This window comes from Lontra canadensis, unplaced genomic scaffold, assembly GCF_010015895.1.
Source record: "Lontra canadensis isolate GAN:19392208 unplaced genomic scaffold, GSC_riverotter_1.0 scaffold104, whole genome shotgun sequence".
Lineage (NCBI taxonomy): Eukaryota > Metazoa > Chordata > Mammalia > Carnivora > Mustelidae > Lontra > Lontra canadensis.
The window spans coordinates 6,967,113-6,985,031 of NW_022631098.1; the positions used below are offsets into that span (position 1 = coordinate 6,967,113).

Sequence of the window (17,919 nt, forward strand, 5' to 3'; positions counted from 1 at the left end):
TGTGGTTAGCATACAAAAATACAGATGATTTGTATGCATTGGCCTTGGATCCTGTGACCTTACCATCTCTTATTAGTTTTATAGGCCTTTTTGTGGATTCAGATTTTCTATGTAGAAAATCACTTTGTCTGTGAATAAAGACAATTCTGCCTCTTTATCTCTATTCTTTATACCTCTTTTTTCCTCTTATCATCTGTTGCACTGGCTTGAACCTCCAATAAAATCTTAAAGAGAAGGATGTGCTATTCCCTAAATATCAATTTGATAAATGTCTTTGATAGTATTATTCAAATCTTCTCTAACTTTTTAAATTTTTGGTGTTCTATTAATTTCATGAGGGGTGTTAAAATCCCCAGCTGTAAGTGTGCTTTGTCTAGTTCTCCGATCTGTGTTTGGTGAGTATACATGGAGAATTATGTGTCTTCTTGATGAATGGATCCTTTTGTCATTATGAAATACCCCCTGCATGTCTGGTAATATCCTTTTCTTGAAGTTTTTTTCATGCTTACTTCTTGCGCGCTGTATGTTTTTGCCATCCTTTCATTTTCAGTTTCTCTGCGTGACATTGTATTCAAGGTCCTTTCCTGGAGGCAGCATATAGTTGGGTCTTGCTTTTTTTTTTTTTTTTTTAACTTTTCTTTTGAAATAATTATAAATTAACAGGAAGTTGCAAATAAATTTATAGGGAGGTTCTGTGTACCCTTCACCCAGTGTCCCCCCATGTTAACATCTTAGGCCAATACAGTATAATTCCAGCTCTAAAATATTGACATTGGTTCAATCCACAGAACTTACTCAGATTTCTCCAGTTTTACATATACTCGTTTGTGTGTGTGTGTGTGTGTGTGTGTGTGTGTATCTTTATCACATGTGTAGCTTTGTAACCACTGCTACCACACATCAAGTTTATAGTCATCACCAGGGGATGCCTGGTTCTCTCCCTTTATAGCCACACCCCTGTCCCGGACACCTATCCCTAACCACTAGCAAACGATAAATCTCTTTCCATCTTTGTAATTGTGTTATTTTGAGAATGTTCTATAAATGCAAACATAAGCATATAACCTTTGAGATAGGTTTTTTCATTCGATATAATTCCCTTCAGCTTTACCCATGTAGCACATATCTTGAGTTCCTTGGTTTTTATTGCTGAGTAGTATTCTGGGCATTGTTCTTTTTTTTTTTTTTTTTTTTAAGATTTTATTTATTTATTTGTTAGAGAGAGAGAGAGAGAGAGCATGAGCACAGGCAGACAGAGTGGTAGGCAGAGGCAGAGGGAGAAGCAGGCTCCCCGCTGAGCAAGGAGCCCGATGTGGGACTCGATCCCAGGACGCTGGGATCATGACCTGAGCCGAAGGCAGCCGCTTAACCAACTGAGCCACCCAGGCGTCCCCTGGGCATTGTTTTTTTTTAGCCTGTTGATCTATGCATTTATCGAAGCATCTCTTCTATTTACCGATAACCATCTTGCTATTTGTTTTCTAGTGGTCCCACCTGTTTTTGTCGTTGTTGCTGTTCTCCTTTTTTCCTTTTATTTTGCTTTAAGTAAATTAAACATTCTTTTAATATTTGACTTCAGTTCTTCTCTTGGCTTTTTAGCATCCTTCTGGATTATTTTTTAGAGGTTGTTTTAGGGATTTCCATATCCATCATTCACTTAATACAGTGTACTTAGAATTAATGTTACTGTCCTTCACATAAATTGTACAAATCTTACAACAGTAAGATTCCATTTCCCAGCTCCACTGTCCTTTGTACTACTTTTGTCTTCAATTTTACATTTACATACATAATATTCCCCCACAATATGTTATTATTTTAATGTATTTTGCTAAAATAACTTAACAATTTCTCTTTATTTAAATGGAGATATTTTTCTGTGTTAATACCTTAATGCTCTGCTGTCAATCATAGACTGATTTTTTGACTGAGATTTAGACATTGTAATTGATTAAAAAATAATTTGAAACTTAAAATATAATTGATATCACAGGGCTTAAATTATTTTTTTTGTCTGATGCAAGTTATTTTTTTAAAGACTTATTTATTTAAGAGAGAGAGAGAGAGAGAGAGAGAGCATGTGCCCAAGCAGGGGAAGGGCAAAAGGAGAGGAAAAGAGAGAATCCTCAAGCAGGTTGAGTGGTGAGCACAGAGCCCAAGGTCATGACTGAGCCAAAATTAAGAGCCAGCGGCTTAACGGACTGAGCCATCCAGGCACCCCACAAATTATTTTAACATCACTTTCCTCCAGCTCAGATAAATCCCTAATCATCATTTCTTTATAAAAAGGAACATTTAAGTGATATGCACACCAAAAAAGAAAAAAATAATTTTTCGCAAAAGTACCAGTTCTAAGATCCTAGAAAATATTTAATGAAGTGCCAGGAAATATCCACCCCTACTTCAAAGGCCTAGTCTTACATAAAGCTCAGAAAGCATAGAGCTTACAGAAAACTCCCTTAAATTTCCTCTGTAATTGGATATTGAACTAAAACTTTTGAGAGTTAATTTCCTGGGGCTGTATCTTCACATACTTAGGGAATATTAGTCTCTACTAGTTGTCAGTGGGTTATTACGACTGCATTGTTTATCAGTCATTGTTCAGTGGAAATAGCCTGATTTGAATAAGGACACGGGACATGAGTCACATCCTGCAAAACGCCAAGACACATGGATAATCAACTTTGAGTAAGGGAGTAAGACTACCTTTAGGTCTGTCCTCCTCCTCCCACTTTCTGCTTTGTATTGATTAAGATAAAGTAGAATTGCTCAGGCTTTCCTTTAGAGGGTTAGCTGGAGATAAATAGAGAAAAGGAGTAAAGATTCTATGTTAATATTTTTCTCTTGGAACAACTGTATCAAATTGAAATTTATCTGTTTCTCTCTATCCTGATAAAATAAAGCCAGATTCTTTCCAGTAGTTAAGGAGAACACCATTATTTTTTCAAAGATATGTTTTCTCCATTGGCGTGGAATATACTACTTTTTACTGGAATGCGTTAGACAGTAGTACTGTCTTATTGGATTTGGCAGACTTTCCTCCAGAAATCTGGAAAAATCTCAAATTCCATCCTTCTAGTTTTATCCCTGTCTACTGCCTTAGCCTTATCTCCTCAATACTACAGTGAAACCAACCCCTTGTTGTCTCCTGTTTCCTCCACTGAATGTCTTCGTCTTCATTCTCCATCTGTAAAATATTATAATCCTTCAAATCTCAGCTCCCAAAAGGGATTTCCCTCAAATCTGCAAGCTGACAGCAATGTCTCCTTCCTTTAAATCCATGGAAGTCTATATATTTCTTAACACAGAGAGCTATTTGTTAAAATGTCACATACCCTAGTTTATTAATAAGCTGCCTGAGGGAAGGGCTTGCTTCATGTTCATGTTCATGTTTCCCACAATGTGCAGCGTAGCATATCTTACCTCAACGACAGGGATAGATATCTGTCAAGCAATCAATTGATTAAGATAGTCTAATATGCTTTGCAAACATCTCTAGGACATTGAGCAGGGCTAAGCCTAAAGTTCATCGTGGAGTCAAGGCCCGTTTTGAGGGACTTAAGGAAATCATGCACAGAATCGGACAGGACACCCCTGGTGGGAATAGATAAGTTGTTGGGTGCATCCGCTGCTGGCAACTTTTGTCTGGAGTGAAGAGCTTTCAGTGCAGTTTCCATCACGGCATCTCGCTTCCGTTATAATGTTTTGCCTCCTGTTTTGTTTATATGAAAGACTACAGTCTTGTCTTAGAATTTCTGGGTATTATGAGTACCTTAGGGAAATCTGATTATAGAGATAGTCTACTGAACAGTGAAGAGTTGCAATTTGTTTCTATTGAATTTTGTCAATTCCGAATCTCCGCTACCTTTGTATTCCAGTCCATTGACTAGAGCCTCCCAGCCAGACGTTGAGGCATCTGTTTCTATAGTCTTCGGAACTGGGAAAGAGAAATAAGAATGTGCGGGAATTATCTGTATATTTGCTAACCACCAATTTAGATCTAAGTAGACTCCCTCTGTTAGGAAGACTAATGAATTCCAATTCTCTGAAATATCCTTTGCTTTTAACAAGCAAGATGGAAGGTATCTAAAGAAAAAAGAGAGAGAGAAAGAGAAACACAGAGGGAAAAGCTGTGAATAATGCCACCAGAGAACCAATTATGTTCACCAGCTGGCAAAGAGAAACTTGTTTCCTTCGACAGAAAAAAAAAAAAAAAATTCAGTTTTAGCCTCAGACTTCTTTTTGACATTGTGTTCTTTAGGGCTGAATGACAAATGCTCCCAGGCACCCCTTAATATATTAGAAAAAAAATTCTTAACACTTGTTACATGTAACATGACAAAACAATGGGCAGGAAGAGAAAAATGAGCTAAGGCATCAACATGGCAGTTAATAAGAATCAACTGAGTAAAATAATAGTCTCCTCAGCCATGACTGAGTCAGTGACACATTCATGACTTGGTGTGACAGACATTAAAAAAAAAAAAAAAAACTGATCAGGACATTTCATTAAATTAAATTTAATTTCCTTAAAAGTATATTTGCTATGAAAGAATGGTTACAAGCTATATTTTCCAGTAAGACAAACTACATTTTGAACCCGGTCTCCCCCTCCCCCAGTTTGTGGGGAACCCTCATCAATGGCAGCTAACCTAGAACTGAGCCCTTTGTGCTTTAATTGGGGAGACAGACCCCACATCTTCCCAGTGTCAATAAATCAAAGTCCAGTTCAACAGCATGACAGTTCAGAGCAAGAAAATCAAATTAACTAAATAATGCTGATTTTAAAAACATGATTTCAGAATGTCTCCGCTGGTAAAACTTGGAAGGAAATGGTGTCTCCTCAAGGTTCATTCATGTTGTAGCATGTGTCAGAATTTCTTTCCCTCTTAAGGCCGCATAATGTTACTTTGTACGTATAGACCACATTTTGCTTATGTATTCCTCTTTGATGGACACTTGGGTTGCTTCCACCCCTTAGCTATTGTGACTAATGGTGCTGTGAACATGGATGTGCAAATAACTGAGTCTCTGCTTTCAGTTCTTTTGGATTTATACCAAAGAATGGAATTGCTAGACCATATGGTAATTCTATTTTTAATTTTTTAGGAACTGCCACTATTTTCCATAGCAGCTGTACCATTTTATATTCCCACCAAGAGTGCACAAGGATTCCAATTCTTTACATCTTCACCAGCACTTATTTTCTGTTTTTGTTTTGTTTTGTTTTAGTAGCCATCTTAATGAGAGTGAAGTGGTATTTCACTGTGGTTTTGATTTGCATTTCACTAATGATCAGGGATTGTGTTAGCCAGCTTGGACTGCTGTAACAAGTACCATAGACTCTATTTCTCACAGTCCTAGAGGCTGGGAAGTCCAAGATCAAAGTTCATAATTTGGTCCATAGCAGGGATGTTAAGCATCTTTTCATGTGTGTATTAGCCATTTGCATATCCACTTTGAAGAAATAATCCATTTTGAAGTAGGGTCATTGTTTTGTTTTAATTTGTAGAAATTCTTTATGTATTCTGGATATTAACTCCGGATCAGATATATGATCTGCGGATATTATTTCCATTCTGTGGATTGTCCTTTTACTTCTTGAAGCTGTCCTTTACCTTTAAAGCATGAAAGTTTTTCATTTAGATGAAGTCCCATTTACTTTTTCTTTGGTTACAGTGATTATGGTGTCATCGACCGCCCAATTCAAAGTCAGGATGATCTCCTTTGTTTTCTTCCTTTTTAGAAACGATTTATTTATTTATTTGAGTCAGAGAGAATGTGTGCACATGCATTTGTGGGGAGGGAGAGAATCCCAAGCAGACTTCCCACTGAGGTTGGAGCCTGGCGTGGGGCTTTGTCCCAGGACCCCAAGATTATGTCCCAACAGACTGAGCCAGCCAGGCACCCCTCCTATGTCTTCTTCTGAAGTTTTACAATTTTAGCTCTTAAATTTAGGTTTATGGTCCACTTTGAGTTAATGAGTGGATGTTTGTACATGGTGTGGGATATTCCTTTTAATTCCTCAGGACATAGCAGTTTTAGAATGCTCTTTGCTAGAGTAGATATGAAAAAATTAGTAAGGAGCAGGGTTTTTTGTTTGTTATTCTTAGGGGTCTTTTAAAAAAAATTACTCATTGCCAACATGGGGAAATCGCATCTATATCATCAAAAATACACTTCATTTACATGAAGCTCATTCAGTCTGTTTGATAAGCAGAGAAATCCAAACAGAAGGTAACTTCACAGGAATGGCTGCCAACAGCAGTTGAGATAACACTCATTGAAATATTATGAATAATATCTTAATTACAAATGAAAGCTTGGTCTCATCTTTTTAGCCCAGAATTGGCTAGGCTACATGTCATTTTTTAGTTTGATTAATGGCAGAGTCACTAATTAGGGTAGGAAAGGGATTAGCAAATCCTTCAAGATGTCGGATGTAGTCATGGTGCCATTTTGTCATAGATACTATAGTAAAGTTCACAGTGACAGGCATGTGTAAATAAATAGGAACCGAGAATACTCAGATTTGAAGAGTGAAGGCAATACTTTCAAAATCAACGTACTGAGTTAGATTTGTTTTTTTCTCTGAATTATCATTGTGTTGAATTGGACTTTCATTTATTGACATTCTAAGATTTGGTACAGATTTTCTCTTTGCCTTGCAGGACGCACAGAACCAAAAATTGAAGACAAGTCTATGGTACCACGAGGTAAATGATGTTTCTTTCTGTGCATGCTGGACCCTTTATCTTAACCTGTTGCAAAGTCTCATTATTCTAAGGAATAGATATTTTCTTTGTGTTTGTAACTTAGCTTCATAGATGTGCTGCATGCCTAATTTATTAGATTTTGTGTAAGATATATGGCCATGGTTTCTGGTTGGGGCACCATCTTTAGGAGCTGGGAGGAAAGTCCTCTCCTCTAACAGTGCCATCAGGCAGATCAGCTGGATTATTCACCCAAATCCCTCTTCAGTTCCTTGGTGAGACTGACATTGCCCCTTTTTGATAAATTTCTTTTCTGGCCCCTCCTTACAGGTTTGGGATGATGAGTTTTTATCCTGGAACCCCAGCATGTTTGATGAGATTAGAGAGATCTCTCTACCGCTAAGTGACATCTGGGCGCCGGACATCATCATCAAGGAGCTGTAAGTGTGCTGGGGTATATTTCCATGGGGTTTAACACTACTTGGACTATTCAGGCCACTTGTTCTTACTTTCAGTTATTGCTGCTGTTTTTTGGTTTTCATCTTGGAAAGGATCACAGTTTTGGGAATATTCACGTTGGAAGTCCCATGACTTGATGTCATCTAAGATACAGATTGGATTACAAACGCTTGAGGTTACTCATGGCTTATGTCTGTGTTTCAAGAGCACCAAGTGAATTAACTTTTGAGACTCTGATTACTGAGTCCACCTTTGCCAGGGTGAATTATGTCACGGGAAATGTGATTCTTATTTGCGCTTCTGGGCGAGTCCTGGGTATCATGGTCCCTGCCATCTCATAATCAGTTCTGCCTGTGGATTGAAATGGGGAAGACCCTCTCTGTAACAGCGAGGTCTCTTATGTTTTACATAGTGTGGACTTCGAAGGATCACCCGACCTTCCATATGTCTATGTGAACTCATCTGGGACCATTAAGAACTCTAAGCCTATCCAGGTGGTCTCTGCGTGCAGTTTAGAAACCTACGCGTTTCCGTTTGACATCCAGAACTGCAGCCTGACCTTCAGTAGCGCCCTGCACACAGGTAAACTGGGAGAGGCACAGTCTGCTAGTGGGAGACACACTGCGCTGAGTTGGCACACACGGGTAACATTTGGTCGTGCCATCCGCGAGGTCATTTTGTTCTCGCACATCATTGACTCTTTGCAAATCTCAGTGTCTTCTTACGGTCTTTGGCTTCTGTTGTCATCCCGACTAAATCCTGTGCTGTGCCCAGCTCACTGCTGCTGTTGGTTTGGGAATACAATAGTTGACCTCTGCTGCCTCTGAGAAGGTTATAGAAGTCCTAGGACCGGGGCCAGCATTCTATGGATAATGGAATACAAACTGTAAATTCACAGCGGGGTTTCGTTCCTGTTTTTCTTTTGTTTTGTCTTCCTGCTAAAAAGATTTTATTCCACATTGCTATCCCTAATTCAAAATGGTTATACCGAACCCTGTCTCGGTGAGACGGTACATGCGGGGGCAGGAGTAAAGGGAAGAATTTGAATGGGGAGTTGGAAAAGTGGGTTGTCGTCGAGGCCTCTCTCTGTGGGGAAGTCACTTGCTTCTGTTGTTGTCAGTGCACGACATCAACCTGGCCTTCCTGAGGAGCAGAGGAGACACGAAGCATGACAAGAAGGAATTTTTGAATGACAGTGAGTGGGAGCTTGTCTCTGTGTCCTCAACGCACAACATCCTGCAGAGCTGTGCGGAAGGGTCTGCCCAGATTCAGTTTCACGTAAGTCCTCCCTGTCCCGGCTGCCCACTTCTTGGCGGTCCTGGGCCTTCTGTGTTGGGCTGAGGAGTCTCTGCTCTGTTGCTTGTTCTCACTTGTGAGCATCCGAGAACAGATGACTCTGGTGGCTCTGGACATCCCCCGGCGTGACGGCATTTCCCAGACCAGAGATTCCGCCACAGGCCCTGGACTCCTGCTGCAGATACCCCTTCTGCGGGTATAAAAAGATTGGTTTTTCAGGCACCAGATCCACCACCATAGCAGGCATCCTCAAGCCTTTCGGTACATACTGACATGCTCATTCCTAACAGCCATGGAGAGGGAAGAAAAGAAACCCCACATACAACAATAACAACAAATTGGGAGAAGACTGTCTCTTTGACATTATTGTCCTGTTTTTAACTGAGTCAATTATTAATTCCAGATACAAATTTATAAAATTATCCTTATTAGCTTGACTATCTCGAGCAGTTAGCTAACAAATCACCTGCAGGATCCTTGGAACCTATTGGTGGTATCTGGACCAGAGAGGACAGCTGCTCTAAAATGACTCAGTGATCACCCAGACTTCTCAGACGCGCCACCAGGGACGCACTTGGCTGCACTATCATGGGGAGGTTTGGTTCGCAGGAGCTTGGGAGGGGGGTGTAGGACAATGAAGCCTGCTGGTTTGCACTCCAGAGGCAGCCATTCTCCCGTCCCTGATAAGTGGTTTGCAGCACGTTCATGCAGCTGGTCGACCCACGATTCATATCCACTTCTGCTCCTCCACACCAAGTCAGATAGTGGTGGCGGTCGGGTGGGGAGGAGGCCTTCATGCCAGGTAGTGTCTCTGATTGAAAAATAGAGACTACAGGCAGGCCAGGATTATACTCAAGATGAATTCTCCTGAAACTAAATCTTTTGAATAAGAGGGAAAGTTCAGACTAGACTAGGTACTGTGGTTATGCTGGCTAATTATATGCTAAGAGGGTGAAATAAGCTATTCTCGAGGGCACAGATGCCCCTCCATTTTTAGTAAGTGTTCTATGTAACTTTCTAGCAAAGCCCTGGTTAAATCAGGGCCTCCTCGAAGTAGCTGTGGTTTGAACCCGACTCCGTATGACTAACTAATCGCAACTCATGCCTTCCCAGTGGTGGGGTTTGGGTGTTTCCCTGTTCTGCTTGGTTTCTAACAAAGCTAGCATTGTGGCTTGTTTGTCCACCTCTTTGTAAGCGAGAGAAAAGGAGGGGAAGAAGAGAAAGCTTTTTTAATTTCAATGAGTTTCTTGGCTAAGCGTAAACACCTCATTAATTTTAAAGATATCAGCCCACAAACATTATTAATGCAGCCCAAATAATGGAGAGCATTAAAGGGAAATGTGAGGGAGCAGCATGCGCAAGGTAGGGCATAGTCACCTAGTAAGCGCGCCGGAGAACGCTGCACACACCATTACCTACGCTGCACGAATGAGACAAACAAAGGCAAGAGACAGGGCAGGTAAACAGGAGTCGTGCACGCGCATGCATGCACACCCACACACACATGCACACACATGCACACACACACTTTCCATAGAGCAGCCATTACTTGTGGTTACACGTCATCCTGTACCCTGAATATTAGTTTGTCTTCTCAGTAGTGGCCAGAGGTTTTCTATTTGGTAGCTCCATTTTAAATGTGATGAGCAGAGATGTGAAAGATCATTTAAGCAAAGGAGAAGCTTCCCTGCATCTCACGAGCAATGACCCTCTCCTCCTCTGCTCTGTTCACCGCCATGCTGCATCTGCACTTACAGAGTGTACATGGACGCAGGCTAGAGGTGGACCGTGATAGGACTTCCTGCTTGTGGAGCTTTGCCCTGGGTGGGGGCTGAAGTGGGCTATGTGGCAGGGCTGCCTTCTAGCCTGGCCCTCTAGAACAGAGGAGGGAGGGAACCCTGAGTAGAGTCACAGATCGTGTTTCCTAGGGCAGGGAGCCAGACTCAGCAGCGGTTCCACTGCTCTGAACAGACGTAAAGTAGGTTCAGTGACTATCCCAGTTCTCTATTTCCCTGACCTGTCTCAGCCTCTGTGCCCCCTCCCCCGCCTGCTATGTGTACCGTGGCCAGACTTACGTTCTCTTACTCTGAGTCCTCTTGCTCTGAAGTTAACAACTGACAAGTCCTGGTGTCTTTCAGTAGCCCTTGGGCAATGATGTGAAATTCAGAGCCCGGATTTATGCCAACATTGGGTCTACTAGGGTCCTGACAGCAAGGGCCATCTCCCTCTTAATCTAATCACGGGCTGTAGCCCTGCCCAGGCTGCCCAGCAGGGGGTTGGAGACAAGTCCGTGCAGGGGGGAGGGAAAATGATCTGTTCTAAACATGTTGTCACTCTGGGCCTGATGTGCTCTGCTGCCATTGGTACTAAATCACATGCTCACGATGCCTTGTTGGATCCAGCTAACGGGCAGTCCTATCTGCTGACTCCAGGACACGGACTGACTCCAGGACACGGGCACTGAGTCAGGCTGCGTTCCACAGGGGACCCAGAACACAGGCCCTTCTGCCTCCGGGGATGTCTGTGTGCGCCTGGCTCCCGGTCCAGCAGCCTTAGGAGGGGATCTTACCTCCAGTATGTTATCGGAGGTGCTGGTTCCCAGAAGCAGCAGGGGAAGCATTTGATTTCTTTATGGCAGCTTTCTGTTTTTTGGTTTTTTTAAGGATGAGGGTAGAAGTGGGAGGAGGTAGGAATAAAATGTGAGAGTTCATTTTGGATGGAAGAGGGTGGACAGCTGTGGGAACTCCTGGGAGCCCAACGCTCAGATATCCTCACAATGAGCAAAAAGTCCGTGCGGGAAGGAGGTGGGAGCCCTCTGGGGGCTCCTGGAAAAATGCAGAGGGGCATTTGAGAAAGAAAGTTGCCTCCTCTATCCTCTTTCTCTGACATAGTTTTTCTTTCTAGATTAGGGTAATTTTGTTGAGATGTCTATTGAATGCAGTTAATAAACCTGATAGAAGATCTTTCTGAATCCACCAGATCGTGAGAGAGAGCAAGGGAGAGAGTGAAGAAAGAGAATTTAGAGTCCTAGAAGTCTTTCCAGGGTCACTCAAGTGCCCCTGGAATCATGAGCTTTCTGCTCAACCCCCCTGACCTGTGGTCCAGATCCAGGAAACTCTCACTCCTATGCAAGGACCTCAGTTACCTGGCAGCAACTTTCCCGTTCTTTCCGAATTGGGAATGTTGGGAGGGGCGTGGGAGAGGAGGAAGATGGGCTTCTGTATGAAGCGTGAGTCTGGGCGTCAAAAATTCCAACTATGTCCTAAAGACGGTCATGCAAACTTGAGTACTGGTAGGTCTGCCATCAAGGAGGCAATTAAAGGCTAACCTTGGGGCCTATTCCATCTCCAAGGAGCTCTCCACACACATTCTGAATTAGATTGATCTCTTTCATTAACATCAATAGGCTCCAAATACCTTTGTGTACTTATTATTACCTGGCTTTAATGGATAATGAAATTGTGGCATAATATTGCTAACACCTGAAGGGTGTCTAATGGAGAACACGGACTGAAACTAAAGTGCTTTTTCTTCCCTTTCTGTGGAATTTAAAGGCACCAGCTCCTTTAGTCCATTAGAAGTGATGGGCTCTAGGTAGAGCCAGTCCCACGGAGAGCGGTGCCTCACTGAGCAGGTAACATACCTTCCTCCCCAGCATCAGCAGTCAGGTACTGGCTCCAGCATGACCTGCAGAGAGGCGGCCCTCAGAGGACCAACCTCACCCGGAGAGCCCCTGTTTGTGCAAACTCCACACTCCCACCTAATTGGAACTAAAAGTAGCGTTACTCATAGACTCAACTCAGTACAACTCAGCGAACATCTTTTGAGCTCTTATCACGTGCCAGTCTCAGTGGCCCCACTGGGACCACAAGCATGAGTAAAACGGGGCTCCTGGTATCCATCATGGGCCTCAAATGTGGCCCAGGGAGACTTGAAATAATAACCACAAAACTGAGCATTATTTGACACCACGCACCACTGCAGAGTTTGAACATGTGATCCTCGCATGTCTATGCGATTGGTGCTCTGAGTACAAATCATGCAGACGGGTGATTTGGGGGCACAGAGAAGTGAACTCCCCCAGTTCTGAATAACTTGCCCAAGGGGACAGGGTGACTGTGGAGCCTGAAGAGTCTGACTCCAGACTAATGGCTAATCCTATATGTAGCTGCCACTGCCACACAACTCAACATATATGTTCTAGGGCATTTTTGGCGTTCATCACTGCGGGTTACAGGGCAAGTCACCTGTATTTGTTTCCTAAGGCTTCCATAACAAAGGACCACAAATAGGTGGCTTAAAACAACAGGAATACATTTATTCTCTCACAGTTCTGGAGGCTAGGAATTGGTGTGTCAGCATAATTAGTTCCTCCTGGGAACTCTGAGGGAAAATTGGTTCCATGCCTCTCCCCTAGCTTTTGGCGGCTGCCAGCAATCCTTGGCTTGTAGATGTATTACTCCGATCTCCGCCTCTGTCCTCACGTGGCATTCTCCTTTATGCATCTCCTCTCTTCTTCTCATAAGGACACCAGTTATCCTGGGACATGGGTCCACCCTCTTCTGAACTACTTTGTATCTGTGGTGATCCCATTTCCAAATAAGGTCATTCTTAGCTCCCAGGAAGGACATTCATTCTTGGGCCATTGTAGTCCACTGCCCTCTGGCCCTCTGGCTCCCCAAAACTCAGGTCCCTCACCTGTGCAAAATGCATTTACTGTATCCCAACATCCTTAGATGTCTTAACCTATTTCAGCACCAACCCTGAGACCAAAATATAATCGAAATATAAACTCAGAAGGTCCCAAATCTCATCATCTAAGTCAGGTACAGACTCTGGGTATGGTCCATTCTGGCGCAAACTTCCTTTCCATCTGCAGACTCCAAAACATCCAACCATCAGAGCCCGGTTGCTGATTCCACGGGATGGAGAGGGGAGAAACCTATCCTATTTACTGTACTAATTCCAGTATTTTAAAAAGTGCCTGACATTCTGTTCATGCTCAATTAATGTTCCTTGAACAAGAGAATAAAGAGATTTGAGGATCAAACGAGACATGAAAACAAACCATTTCTGAAAAGTATGTGATAAAATTTAAAATTTCTTTAGGCTGCACTGGGCTTGTAGAAGAAATTAGTCCATAAGTAATATTGCTCCTAAATCGGTCTAAATAAAAAGGAAGGCCCTTTGCTCTTGAAGAAAGTCAATAGAGAGTGTCTATATGATTGTATAATCCCAGCACAAGCAGGGGAGACATCTGCTCTGTGTGACAGCAGAGTTAGTTGTCCACCTTTGTGGCTACAAGTTTCCCTTCTACATTCAGCTACAAAACATCCTCCAGAGACAAAATATCCCCCTGACAGAATGGGCTACATGGTTGGCGGGGCCAGGTACAAAGTGAAAACATGGGGCGCCCTATTCAAAATTACTGGCTTCAAAACGGCACCCCAGCAGAGCATGAAACCAAGCACCGATCCCTTCTAAGTGCTGGCCCCTGTGTAACTTCCCAAGTGGTATGCCCATGACGCCAGCCTGCCTCAAAGCCTCTTGGCTGTTGCCACACCTCTCCCCTGGCACCTTGGGGGTCATGGAGTCTGATAGAACTGGGGTTCCACCTTTGGTTCGGGCCCAGGTTTATGTTCACTCTCTGTAGCAGCCTCTGGTTAGAGAGGAACCAGGTAAACACATGCTAGTTACACAGGAGCATTATTTGGAGTAAAACAGCCGATCTCAATCATAGCCAAATGCTCAGCAAGCAAAAGTAAGGTGCTTTTTAATTTTTTTTTTTGAATTTTTAAAAGAGGCTTTGTTTATTTATTTTGCGAGAGAGAGACAGAGGAGGGGAAGAGGGAAAGGAGGAGAGAGAATCCCCAGCAGATCCCATGCCCAGCGCAGAGCCCGACATGGGGCCCAATCCCATGACACTGAGATCAAGGCTTGAGCTGACACCAAGAGTTAGACACTCAACCAACTACACCATCCAGGCTCCCCAGTAAAGTACTTTTTAAAAAAAGGAATATCAAGACATACAGCCAGGATCACTTAAACTAGCACACATGGGCACTTAGATTTGAGGGGTCCTGGAGCTTGAATCCCTTGCCTCTAAGTCTGGGCTGTTTCTGTTTACCCTCCCCCCCCGCCCCCGCCCACTTGAACTTGGTTTAGGATGCTGTTCTTACACTTCTCATCCTCTTCTATGAAATCTCTAGGGGAGACTTCCACTTCTCCCCTCTAGAGACATCAGGTTTGATCGCCCCACACCAGCCCACATAGCCCAGGCCGGGGCCATCACACAACACCCGTGGAGCGTGGGCTCCAACCATCAGCTCCCTTCCTCCCGCCCCCAGCTAACTGCAGCCATCTCTGTCACAGCATGACAGAGACTACCCCAGAGGCCCAGGGTGACGACAGTTCATTTGGTGGTGGTTTTCTTGTTGACTGTGCTTTGGTAGAAACGTGTTTTAACCAAATTATTACAAAGCGTGAGTGTTGCTCTCCTTTAGATATTTGCGGCCAATTGGGCTTAATGTGAAAGACAATAGCCCGACTACAGTCCCCCAGATGGCTCCGGCCCGCCAGGCTCCACTGAGTTGGGATACACTCCCAGACCCAATGGCTGGGGCCGCCGCTGTCTTCTGCAAGGCAGTAGATGTCTGGTCTCGCCCAGCCCAGCTCTTCCCTACCACCTTCTCCTCCATCCCTGGCCTCTGCCTGGGCTCCCTCAGAAGATGGAGATGAGGGGGAAGAGCCCTGAACTCAACTCAGATGTCTGCTCAGACCAAGAGCTGCAGTCAAGAGCTGTGGCGGAGGAGAACACTGGGCTTGGATTCAGATGTGGGGCACTGCCCAGCTTTGCCACTTACTCCCCTTACTTCAGGAGCTGAGTTTTATTTTTAAGAATCTAGATTGGGGGGTGTTCTACTACCTGCCAGCAAGCTCACAGTGAGAATTAAACCACATCATACGCATAAAAGCATCACACATATTATCTGACACACAGAAAGCATTCAGCTGTTTGGTGGATCAGAGAAATAGAAGATTTCAGCATTATTTTTCCCCCAGATCCAATGGGAAAGGGTTCAGAACATTCATCTGTTCAGTAAACATGAATAAGGTAGGTATTGTTTCTGGCCCCATGAGGAATTTTTCATTGTTGTTGTTTTGCCCTCAAAGTGTCATGGGGAAGCAGTCCTGTCATTCCCTGATGAAAATAGTGTGTGTTCATCAAAGACACTTCTATCACCATCCCAGAGAAGTGAGGTGTACCAAAATGGCAAAAACAGAGCAACATTTTGAGTCTCCAGTTCCCAGCTACAGAACCCCAATTAGCAGGTTTGTACGCCCAGCCGTCCTGCCGGGCACCTGCAGCCGTCCCCCCACTTACGTCCGCTTCACCCCTTCTCTTCCTGCCCTGTGCCCCTGGACATGAACCTTGGCCTCACTGACCAACGGGAAGAGGGATGGAATGGGAGGAGGTTGGAGAGAGGGGGAGAGTGAGTGGGGTTTGTATCCCTTCATTTTTTCTTCCTGTGGAATCACCACCAGGCTGGCTGTGCCCCAGAGAGGGAGGAAGGGGCCATAGCTCCTTTGTGGTGGCCTCCTCCACCCAGCTTTCTCTCCTCAGATTCTAGTCACATTCCCAGCCCTAGACCCGTTCAGGACTCAGGGGAGACACAGCTCACCCAGTCCTCCCAGATATCTGGGGCACTGCCCTCTGCTTGCCCATCCCTTGTCAGCAGTCCCTTCCCCAAACCTTCCTCAGATTCCCCAGGGGTACCATTGGTCCTGCCCAGACTCTGACAGACACACAGGTCCTGAGACGCTCGCATTCCACAGAGGGGGACAGGCTAAGCCAAAAGCAGTACAATATGTTGTATGAGTGGCGTAAGAAGGAAGATTTTGGTTTAAGACCTGGATTTAAAACAGTTTCTCACTCGCCAGCTGTGTGAGTTTGAACAAGCAGTTTAATCTCTCTGAACCTCAGTTTCTTTGTCTGTAGAATGGAGATAATAATAACCAGCCCTTCAAATGGGCATAAGGATTGAACAGGACAGGAAACAGAAGACACTTGGGCTGGTGCCTGGCATACAGCAAGCAGCAAATAAATAGACACATCTTCTTATAATTAGTGATGTTAGTTTGCATAAAAGCTTAAAGGTTTTTTTTTTCTGTTTTCTAAACCACAAAATAATCTTTTTCTAAACTACATAACTTTTTCACATCATGCACACATGCTGGGACATCAGGGAATGTTCTTGACTCTGGGTTCTAGTCCCTCAGCACGGATCCTCTTCACTGGGTGCCTTGTCCCCGGTCAGGTGGTGATTCGCAGGCGCCCACTGGTCTATGTTGTGAGCCTGCTGATTCCCAGCGTCTTCCTAATGCTCGTGGATCTGGGGAGCTTCTACCTACCACCCACGTGTCGTGCCAGGATTGTGTTCAAGACCAGCGTGCTGGTGGGCTACACCGTCTTCAGGGTCAACATATCTGATGAGATGCCCAGGAGCGCACTGAGCACCCCTCTGATTGGTAAGCAGCCTGGGGACACCAGACACCCATCTTCCGTGGCTCCTGTCACAGATCTCATGTTGCACTTCAGATCAGGGGAGGGAGAGGCCCCAGACACTGTGGCTGCTTACACCTCTCTGGTTCCTTCCCTCAGGGGTCTTCTTCGTGGTCTGCATGGCCTTCCTGGTTATCAGCTTATTTATGTCCATCCTGTTGGTCAGATTCCTTCATGATGAGAGGGGCGCCGGGCAGGAACGGCCCCTCTTGTGCCTTCAAGGGGACACCGATGCTGATGGGCCTAGGACAGATCTCAGAGCCCAGCTTGCTCGGACAACAGGTTTGTGAGAAGCCTTGGGGTCCCTATCCTGTCCTGCTTGATCACTCTCCGCACTGGTGGAGCACCAGGCCATGTGTCCTGCTGTGTGAAAAATCTGGAACACTGGCTTCTTAGCCTCTGTGCCGCACTTGATAGGACCTCTCCGGAGACCTCGCTGACTTTCCAGAAAGCCTCGCTTTAGCTTAGAGGTCAGGCCCTCAGTTGACTTTGCTTGTTTTTGTTTGTATTTTCCACTTTTAGCCAGTCAGCTGGAGCGACTCAGCGACTGACTCTGGAGTAATCGAGTGCCAGTGTGTGCGCACACGGGCCTGTATGTGTTTGGGTCCCCGTTGCTTCATGTGAACAGGTGTGTGAATTATCTCAGGGCTCGCTTCGGCAGCGCATACAGTAACACTGGCACAGTGTAGAGGTTAGTGTGGCCCTGCTCAGGGATGAGAGGCAGACGTGTGAGGCATTCTGTATTTTTACTCTTTACTTGGAAGCTGCTAAAGAGCGTGTATCCTGAAAGTTATCATCACAAGAAAAAAACGTGTGGCTGTGTGGTGGTGGTTAACCAGACTTATTCTGGTGATCGTTGTGTGTGTGTGTGTGTGTGTGTGTGTGTGT

At 44.4% G+C, this 17,919-nt stretch overlaps 1 protein-coding gene across 1 annotated transcript in view; it reads left to right on the forward strand.

Moving 5' to 3' along the window:
- HTR3B (5-hydroxytryptamine receptor 3B) overlaps window positions 1–17,336 on the forward strand; it is a 39,836-nt gene extending 22,500 nt beyond the window's left edge. The window contains exons 4-9 of the mRNA XM_032838415.1: window positions 6,672–6,716; window positions 7,044–7,153; window positions 7,585–7,754; window positions 8,293–8,450; window positions 16,787–16,997; window positions 17,131–17,336. Coding sequence (XP_032694306.1) covers window positions 6,672–6,716; window positions 7,044–7,153; window positions 7,585–7,754; window positions 8,293–8,450; window positions 16,787–16,997; window positions 17,131–17,321 — 885 coding nt within the window. The 3' untranslated portion in view covers window positions 17,322–17,336. The remainder of the gene's footprint in view (window positions 1–6,671; window positions 6,717–7,043; window positions 7,154–7,584; window positions 7,755–8,292; window positions 8,451–16,786; window positions 16,998–17,130) is intronic.
- The last annotated feature ends 583 nt before the right edge of the window (window positions 17,337–17,919 follow it).